The sequence below is a fragment of the Rhea pennata genome, chromosome 1 (genome assembly GCF_028389875.1).
Source record: "Rhea pennata isolate bPtePen1 chromosome 1, bPtePen1.pri, whole genome shotgun sequence".
Classification (NCBI taxonomy): Eukaryota; Metazoa; Chordata; class Aves; order Rheiformes; family Rheidae; genus Rhea; species Rhea pennata.
Genome location: NC_084663.1, coordinates 54165600 through 54175961, shown reverse-complemented (window position 1 = coordinate 54175961; position 10362 = coordinate 54165600). Strand labels below are relative to the sequence as shown.

The following is a 10362-nucleotide window of genomic DNA, read 5'->3' as shown; positions in this document are numbered from 1 at the left end:
TGTTTTCCGTAAAAATATTTACTGTTTCTTTCACACCTTTTATTTTGAAGCACTGTAATGTTGGTCCTGCCTCTGCTGAAAAGCTCTATTATTGTTGGTCCATGATGGATCACTTTTCTAAATTTCATGTAAATGTAAATAGCTGCAACATAGCAGTGCACATCCAGACGTCCAGATATTTGAATAATGACACCTACAGTTTTCACTTAAAGACACTGGCATGTTTTTTGACAAAAAGATGTATACATTTTATATACCTCCTTATTTTCAGCATCAAACAGTTAAAAAAAAAAACTAAAGATCAGGACCAAGGCCATTGGCTTGCCTTGAATGACTACTGAACAAGTGTTTAATGACTAGTTGCAAATCTGTCCTCTTCCACAGCAAAGTGAACATACCATTTCAATTCCTTCAACATGAGACAACACAGACCAAGTAAGACGTTCTATTGTAGATCCACATAAGAACTTTAATCAAAGCACAGAATACAGTATTCTGAAAAGTTCTCGTCCTCAAAGATATAAAAATACTTCATAAGAAAGGAAAATTTTCATTTTACAAATAATATACAAATATTGCTCATTGCAAACCATATAATACATTTCTATGTTACAACCGCAGCCTTCTTTTTGGATAGTGTGTTCCCTGAACTGTTCTCCTTAGGAAACAGGAAATTACTTGTCACCAATAGTATAATGAATTTATTGCTAAGTATGGTGCAAACTGCTGAAGAAAATGATTCTAAACAAACAGTTCTTTTATCCATCAGATTGTTATACTAAAGGTATTACTCACATGAATTATAACAACATGAATAAATGTTTTAGGGTCAAACTTCAAGCAAGACTGAACAATCCAGACAATCTTCCATGCTCTGAAAAAAAAGGCACCATCATGCTTTGTTACCAACCTAAAAAGCAAATGGGCCACTGTGGAGCTTGACGTTTGGGGCTGATTAACTCTAACCTTCAGAATTAATTGTAAAAGAGAACAGATCCTTATAGACAAAAGTAAGAGAGATGAAGTTATTAGTTATTGAAATTTATCAGAAGTATAGCACAGACTATGATTTTCACTTTACCCCAGGCAGGGAATATATAAAAAACTACTCGTTATTTGATATCCTAGTACTGACTTTTCATTGTCACAGTTCTCCTCTCTACTTGCCACATTCCATCATCCGCTAAAGTAGGTTTGTCTCAGTCATTTAACAAATCATTCTTTTCTGGAGGCCAGAAGACTTGCTGAAAAAACACAACGGACTCCAGTAACTGGTACACAAAGTCTGGGGAACATCTGAGGAATGCTTTGATTTGTGGACAACTGGAACTATATTACGAAAAGACTGAGAAACCTTGAATGAGGAATAGAGATTAGTGAAACAGTAGGGTTCTACTGAAGGGCGAAGAGAATTCAATACCTTTACTTCTAAAATAAAGCTTTAATGAAAAAAATTACTTGCTGAATGTTATGCAATCTCACTGCAGTATGCTCTTCGCTCAGCTGTAGATTGGGTCAACCTGCTTTATGTCCTAAAGATGTACCTGCAAAGAAGGAAATACCCAGAATGCACAGGAGGAACCACAATCCACATCGTAACAGCCACACACAAAATAGTAACTGACCCAGTTGTTTTGATGACTCTGACTTAGACAGGGACTCTGTTCTCCTTGGCCCACTTTTTCATGATGCGGATAATGTATTCTACTTGAGGATTACCAGTGCTCCTCAGAAGATGCAGCACTTCCCGTAAAGTTTCTCTACAAAGTTGAAAGGCAAAAATTTAAAGAAGGGTGAGAATTAACTGATACCACTTGAAGTTTCAATAAACAATCCCTTACTCCCAAGTATTTTGCAAAATATTGTTCCTGGACAGAGAGATGCTTCCATCTGCAGAGCAGAAATAGGTAAAAGTATGCAATATTTTAGATCCTAGGATAATAAATACATAAAAAAAAATCTTGTATGCATTTTCAACAAGAGAGAAATTAAAAGTGAAAATCAGCAAAATATAATTAATTGTTTTGGAATTAAGCCCATATACATATATAAACACATATACACAGAAATGTATATAATTTATGTAATATTGTATATAAAATGTGTGTACATATACATATATGTATATATATTTAAATGTATGTAATTTATATCTAATTTATAGAAAAATACATAAGAGAGTATGTGTGTGTATACATATATGTGTATATATTTACACACACACACATATATTTATAAAAATGATTACTCTTACAAAATACCTCCCCAGAACAAAACAAATTATTAAGTTTTTTTTCTGTTTGTCTTTATACTATTTGCTAGTTTTCAGTATAGCAACATCTAGCTTAATGCTGCCAAAGTACCACATGCCTTACAAATAAATACAAATAGCATGGAAATGAGTATTACCAGTAGGATAAACAGTATAAATCTGCAATGTGCCAGCTACTTTACAGCAACAACTTGCATGCATGATGAAGAACAGGTAAATTATATATATTTTACTGCATCTAGTGCAGTACTTGCCAAAAGGACTCCTGAAGGGTGTAGCAGTTAAGGACACTATGCCAGAAGAGAAGGGGATACAAGAAAGATGGAGAAGCCAACGTGCACACCTTCAGGTATACACCTGATGTATAATCAGCAACTTTGGACAAGGCAGAATGGCCATCTGGCATCACAGCTGAGTATTCATGAGGGAATAGTTCTTAAATATAACATTACTACTCTCTTTCATACTTCTATTAAGTGAAATGGGCCAAAAGCAAACAATCAGCAACACTTATATGCAACTTCCTTTGAACTTTAATCAAACAAGTTTCTTTGCCTGACAGGGACAGAATCTTCAGAAAGTAAATTTTAGTAAAAGCCTGGTCTCATCTACTCATTGTTTAGAGAGAAACAGTGTCCTTCCTGGATTGCTGAGTAAATGTTTTCCTTTTTTTTTTTTCTTTTTTTTCTATGAACCTTAAAATGTCATAGGATAGTTTTTTCATTCTCAGGCCATCAACATGAAATGAGTTCCTTTCCCTTAGGATATGAACATACTATATTTATAACTTAGCTCTTTTATATTGACCAGCATTATATTTTGGTCCCTTAAGTTTATAGCATTCACTGATAAGATACTCTCCACAAAATATTCTGTAACTGATGATTTGGAAGACAAACTTCAAAAAACTACATATGGAATTACTGATCAGAATTTGTATTTTCCAAAAGACCAAAAAAGAATTAGAAGAGGACATGCATTCCTGAAGCTATGAATATGATTCTAGCTTACAGCTAACTGGAAATAGCAAAAGAGTAAACCAATTCATATATAACAAACAGTACTTACTTTGCTTCTCGGCCAGCTAAGATCATTTGAAAGACACCCACACAAGCACCTCTCTTGCCTTCCCAGTATTCAGGATTACTGTCCAATCTCTCCAGAACATCAAATGCTTTGGCTGAGTAGTAAAACTGACCCATCTGTATAAAAAAGAAACATTACATATTCCTGAGTATATGACCATTTTTCAAAAGGAGATTAAATATTTTGATCTTGATTTTCTGAAATCAACAGTAATTCATAGAAGCAACATGCATTTTCCTGTTTTTTTCCTGGCAGTGAGTGACACAAACAGGCACATTTTAGTTCCTTGCAGGAAAACAAGTAGTATTATAACATTATTGTTGCAGGTCTTTGAACATATAATAGACAAACTGTACCGTGAACTTTGTTAGTTGGCTACGAACAGCTCTGCTCTTGTTTTCATCAGATGTAACTAACATTAGCTAACAGAACTTCTTTCATGCCTTTGCTTTTTACATCCAGCACTAACCTTTAAAGTATGAGTTGACCTGTTTACAGTAGGTACAAAGATTCAGACTATGTCAGATGTTTCAAATCAGAATCCATTTTCCTCATCTATGGTCACAAGGGCAGATTTGGATATCTTCTGGATTTAATTTAGACCCAAGTTTTACTCTTCATTGTTACAGTACAATACAAAATCAGCTTCAGTAGCACTTTAATCCAGAATTTTCCTGAGCATAGTAAAATTCACTGTGTACCCTATCTTTTCTCCATCAGTTTCTCTACTTGTGAACAGGAACAAGTAGCAAGTTGGTTGATACAGTCAGTAAGAAAGGAATAACTACTGTAAATGTGGCTTTTGAAGTTAGTAGAACTCATGTGGACCTTATTTATGACTGTCAATTTTCTTCACTTGGGCAAGCCTAAGTAGCAATGATGTTGTTGGTGGCTACACATCATCCCATGAAAGAACACAGAAGGCAGACTGCACATAACTTCCTATTCATTGGTGGCTAGAAGCCTGCATCTGCTGAGAAAACAGGGTAAGCTGCAGGATTTGTGTTGGGATACTTTAATCAGAGAAGTACAGGTACTGAAGAATGAGTAATAATTCTCTTTTTCTCAAATACATGGTGATTTTACCACAAGGACTGGCAAGCACTTATCAGATGGAAATAAAGAATGAACATAAACAGTTTCAGACATCTCAACTAAGAAGAAAAGAAATGAATACTGATCTCCCCAAACTGGCAACTAAGTAAGTTTTATAACATTTGATGAATGAGAGTGAACGGTTCCATCAAGCAGATTCCACTTGAATGTCTTCCTTCTATCTCACATAAAAGCAGGAAGAATGCTTCACCTCAAATCAAATGCTGTTGCCTATATAGATAAGATGAGCTTTTCCATGGACTAGTAGCAAGAGTTTAGCCAGAAGTCCTGCATCCCAATATGACAACTTTCTCACCGAACAACTCCTGCAGGCCAGAATAAACTGCTATGAGCCATCCAGCTACACTGGTCTGAAGTAGCTGTTGGCCCTGCTCTATCTGAGTTCATTTGGCATTCTCTTGAATGAAGCTGAGTGTGACTGCCTTCTTCAATTACAGCTGTAGCACTTTCTGCAGACCTCCGATATAATAAAGTATTTCAGAAGCAACTGAAGAATGTTATGCAGACTCAGCCATTCAGTGGGAGAGGTAAAAAGAGCAGGTAGTGTAGTAAGATAAGTTATAATGTTACAGTAATTATTTTTGATAGTCTTCACAATGAAATTCCTTGGTCTTTGGAGCAGTTATCTGTGGCCATGTGTAGATAATGAACATAATCTGAAACATTTAGTCCTGTAAGTGCAATTTTTAAGAGTACTGGATAAACCAAAAGGTGGAACTGCTTCTCCTCTAGTGTACTATATGGTTTTGAGAGGAATCTAGGCAAAATAGTCAACTTATTAAAGTCAAACTCAAAATCATAGAATCATAGAATCAGTAAGGTTGGAAGAGACCTCTGGAGATCATCTAGTCCAACTGCCTTGCTGAGCAGGCACACCTACAACATGTTAGACAGGGTTGCATCCAGGTGGGCCTTGAAGATCTTCAGAGAAGGAGACTTCACCACCTCTCTGGGCAACCTGTTCCAGTGCTCTGTCACTCGCACAGTGAAAAAATCTCCCCTCCCCACGTTCAGGCAGAACTTCCTGTGGTTCAATTTCTGCCCATTGCCTCTTGTGCTGTCACATGGGACAACTGAAAAGAGTTTGTCCCCATCCCCTTGACACCCTCCCTTCAGGTACTTGTACACGTTGATCAGATCCTCCCTCGGTCTTCTCTTCCCCAGGCTAAACAGGCCCAGCTCTTGCAGCAGTTCCTCATAGGGCAGGTGCTCCAGCCCTCTGATCATCTTTGTAGCCCTGCGCTGGACTCTCTCCAGTAGCCCCATGTCTCTCTTGTACTGGGGAGCCCAGAACTAGATGCAGTACTCGAGGTGAGGCCTCACCAGGGCTGAGTAGAGGGGCACGATCACCTCCCTCGACCTGCTGGCAACACTCTTCCTAATGCACCCCAAGAGACCATTGGCCTTCCTGGCCACAAGGGCACATTGCTGGCTCACGGTCAACTTGTCATCCACTAGCACTCCCACGTCCTTCTCTGCAGAGCTGCTCTCCAGAAGGTCAGCCCACAGCTTGTACTGGTGCCTAGGGTTACTCCTCCCTAGGTGCAGGACCCTGCACTTGCCCTTGCTGAACCTCATGAGGTTCCTCTCTGCCCAGCTCTCCAGCCTGTCCAGGTCTCTCTGAATGGCAGCACAGCCCCCAGGTGTATCAGCCACTCCTCCCAGCTTGGTATCATCATCAAACTTGCTGAGGAGGCACTCCATCCCCTCATCCAGGTCACTGATGAAAAATGATGTAGAGGTAACTCACTTCCACAGTTGGCATCACCAGAAACACCGAAGACCTAGCCACTTGTTTGACCAAAAAGACAATTTTAGGGTGAAATGGTGAATGGAATACTTAAGAGGTGCATAAGACAGGATGCCCTCAGTTTTGGAAGAGAACTTTTGAGATCACAAGGTATATTGTCTGACTTATAGTTAAGTGTTCTTTAGGATTTTGAGAAGCATGGTACTGTCAGATGGAAAAAAAAAACCAGCAAGAAAAAATGTTATGGATGGCATACAGATACTTCTGCTCTTTGCAGAGCTTGGCTGAACTGAGGCTGAACTGAGAATCGCTGGGATGTTTTCAAGAGGACTCTTACTATCTTTCCTCCACACTGGGAATTTTGGTGACTGTATCTCTAATAAAGTTATGTTAGTAGTTGTGCAATCTTGTGTATTCATTTATCTTAGGAGTCTCTACTGAACCAATTCCATGAGCTTTTTAAGTCTATTATCTTTGTTCTGCTGTTCTCACACCTGCCTTCTGAAAACAGTACACTATGATACTTCCATGGTCGTCAAATTATAATCTGTCTCTATATTTTACATTTAATTTAAATTAAACCTAAAATGGCTGCTCCCCAAATAACTTTAGCTCCCTCTTCTAATATAAGTGGCTTGTGACAATACATTCCGAAAATTTGATGGCCTGTGTCTCACCATAATGCTTTTCCAAAGAACATCCCCTTCTCCCACTATAGAACTGCTGTTCCTCTTATTGAGGGGATATATCCTTGAGAGGATATACAATCCTCTCAAAACAGTAGGTCTTTGTATGTCTCTACATCCACCCCGTGGATGAAACTCTCATGTTTTCCTTCAAATGTTTCGCAAAAGAGTAAAGACCTTGATAAAGCAATTGCAGACAGCCTTCTGTTTGCAAATGTTTACTCAAACTTCTAGTTTGCTATGCAACTAGATGTCCAGCACATTTTATTGTGCTGGACTGAAAAAAAAAAGAGGTGCTACTGATATGGAGTACCTCTCTGAAGGTAAATCTCATAGGAAGTTTTCATTTGTCCATTAAGAACAAATCCCTGTGTATAGGCACCATCTGAAGAACAGGAAGTTAGGCAGAATTCTAATCAGCTCCCCAAGACCTCTTCACTCCTAATATAGCTTTGTATAAATAAGAATTTGAAAGTGTGCCAGCAGTATATTAGCACTTACTATTTAAACTAGTAAACACACTCTAGAAGCTTAGTACATATAAGTAGCATATATTTTAATTTGTTCTAAAATGTCCAAACCATCTGTTTAGTCTCGGCTAAAGTGGACACTGTCTGTTCTAGCTTGATTTTTAAAAGCATGTTAGTCATGTCAGTCTAACCTCATCTTTTTAAAAATCTACTCTAGAAAAGGTTCTGTTATGTGTTAGTATGGATCCCACTAGTAGTAATAATTTCCAACATTGTGATCAGTGGGTTGTCTACCCAGAAGACCTATTGGTTAAAAAGCTGGCTAGTCCTTGCCAACTTATGTACATTAATTATAGTCATATCACTGCTGTAAGTGAAAATTCACTAGTGGTGACAAAGTTAGAAATTATCAAAAAGAATGGCGGTTAGTAAGGTCACTAAATTAACATGCCATATACCAAGCTCCCAAGACAAGACTCACTTTGTAGCAATCATTTGCAATGAGCTGCAAAAGACTAAAGGATTCCCCTGAGGTCTCCATCTTCAAATAGAGCTTCCAGGCCAGCTGTGGTTTCTTATTCATAATATCTGCGATAACAACAGCAAGTTGAGATTATGGGAAAAGAATACACCATGCACAACACTCAAATGGCAGGTGGAATAAATATTCCTAAACTTCTTTGCTCAGTGTAACAGAATGCCTTACCCTATGAGCATGAGGTTGGGAACGGAAACCTATCCTTACATTTTGCCTTATTAGTGATAATAGTAACTCATTAGAGAACAGCAAAATCATGAAGAAGAATTATGAAATTTACATCTCAAAATTTACATTTCACAGATACAATGATAACCACAACTCCTATCAGATGTGATTAAAGAACAGAATGGAAAGTGTTAGAAACAGCATTTTCTCCAGAACAAGGAGCTGTGGCAACCCATTTAGATGGTGAGACTTAGAATCGTGTATTCTTATATGTAGAAAAATTGCAAAAAAAAAAAAAAAATTCTTAGCAAACAAAGGAGTGAAAAAAAAAAAAGAAAAACTAAAAAACCTACAAGCATAACAAAACTCATCATTATGCAGCTACTGGAAAAAATAATGTGAAATTCCAAAGATTTTGTGGTCAGTTTAAATTTGCACATGTGACTGGAAATTTTCACTGGCCTTTAACTTCAAATATCACTGTTATAACACAACTAGAAAGGAAACAATCTGAATCTTCTATCTCAGCTAGTGGAAATTTAACTAGGATGCTTAAATATAGAGAATTCTAAAAATTGATTTTTTGAAGATAAGAACCCACTCTGTTTAACCTGAGGTTTATATTGTTAATTCCCAGTATGTTCAAGTCTTGCGGAAAAAAAAGAGAAGGAGATAAAATATTTCTTTCCTTTTCAAGCCTTACTAGCTACTCACAGAGAACACTGGCTGTTAATGCATGGACAACTCTTATGCTCTTTTAAAAGAGGAATTGTTTAGCTTTTTATATCTGTGCCCACTGGGCCAATAAATATGTTGCATATTGAATGAGTAGCAGTCATCAACAATGAACCTGTTAACACCAAATCAGAAGTTTTATAGACACTTCTGATGTAGGAAGCAAGAAGACATCAAACCAGACTTTTTGTTTCATTAGCTCCAGATAACATACACCGTGGCAAACAGCCATGTCCTAATTCCACACACGATTTGTTGAGCTAATGAACTCTACCTCCTTAATAGGGAGGGAAATATAAAGGAGAAAAGAAAAAAAAAGCATTTATGATACTGACTAATTTCCGAACTATCCATATAGAGAAATATCATACTCTGCTAATTCAGTGACTTTTTATCTTCTCTGCAGGAGGAATTCAATATAAATTGTACCACATTAAACAAAAAAAATACCGTTTGGCATCCAAGAAAAAAGGCATCTCGACTACTTTTTACCCATTGCAAATATTTCAGGATTGCATTGTCTACAACTTGATACCTAATCATACGCTGACATGAATGTATTAAAATGCTTTGAAATTTCCGTAGCAGGTTTCATCCAGAAGGACATAATAGTAATTTACATACTTTACACAAAAAGATCACCACATTCATCATTGAACAGTTGCATCTGTAAAGAATTCTAGCAGTGGTTTCGTAGTGAATATCAAAATTTTTAGACAGATATAGAGAAATAAAGCAGCTCTACTGAAATGCCACTAGGAATTTAGAACAGAGAAAGGCACACTCAAGAGTAAGTAGCAACTCTTACAAAAGTGCTGTAAATTTTTTTATTGCTAATATAGTGCTAATTTTACTTCTTGTATAAAAGGTAGCACCCTCAAAAAGTTCTACACCCTCAACTCTATGTCAAAGAATTGCTTCAGCAGAGAATCAAAGTACGCACTGAACTACCATGATTTCCCTTTGCAATGGGAGTTGTCTCATCAGAAAAAAAATGTATATATAAAATTCACAATTAACCAGGCTTTGTCGTGGATTGATGAAAGAAGGAAGAAACTGGCATGTCCTAAAACTGAATCAAAGATAGCCATCCGAGATGTGATGTGCCTGGCTGGGAAGATCACATTAGAGATGTTGACCACATCTGCAATATGGCACAATGCCCTGAAATACATCTATTTAGATTCCATGTACTACAAATGTATATGTACTCAAATTTCATGATGATATGAGAAAATGTTTGGATTGAGGCACTGTAAGTAAAACGAATTAGGCTAGAAAGTCTCAGACTTGAGTCATTAAACATCCAATGTTGGTCACTCTCATCTAAGAGGGCTCTGAGCTAGACAGACCCATGGGCCTGACCCAGTATGGCCATTTCTATTTTATGTTTAACCATTTCAGAGTTATTTTTTAAGACAGAAAATCTTCATTCAAACAATTGAGTAGACAATTGAGAACAAAATAAGTTCACAGGTTAGGACAAAGCTGCATTGACAGAACCATAATAGCACTGCACTGAGGCAGCAATTGCTTACAAA

At 37.2% G+C, this 10362-nt stretch overlaps 1 protein-coding gene across 5 annotated transcripts in view; it reads right to left on the bottom strand.

Moving 5' to 3' along the window:
* Positions 1–443: 443 nt before the first annotated feature.
* Positions 444–10362, bottom strand: part of IFT56 (intraflagellar transport 56) — a 61222-nt gene continuing 51303 nt past the window's right edge. For all 5 annotated transcript variants that reach the window (XM_062568649.1, XM_062568658.1, XM_062568667.1 and 2 more), the window contains 4 exons: positions 7862–7968; positions 3341–3474; positions 1626–1760; positions 444–1544 (listed from right to left, as the gene is read on the bottom strand). In XM_062568649.1, coding sequence (XP_062424633.1) covers positions 1649–1760; positions 3341–3474; positions 7862–7968 — 353 coding nt within the window. In that variant the 3' untranslated portion in view covers positions 444–1544; positions 1626–1648. The remainder of the gene's footprint in view (positions 1545–1625; positions 1761–3340; positions 3475–7861; positions 7969–10362) is intronic.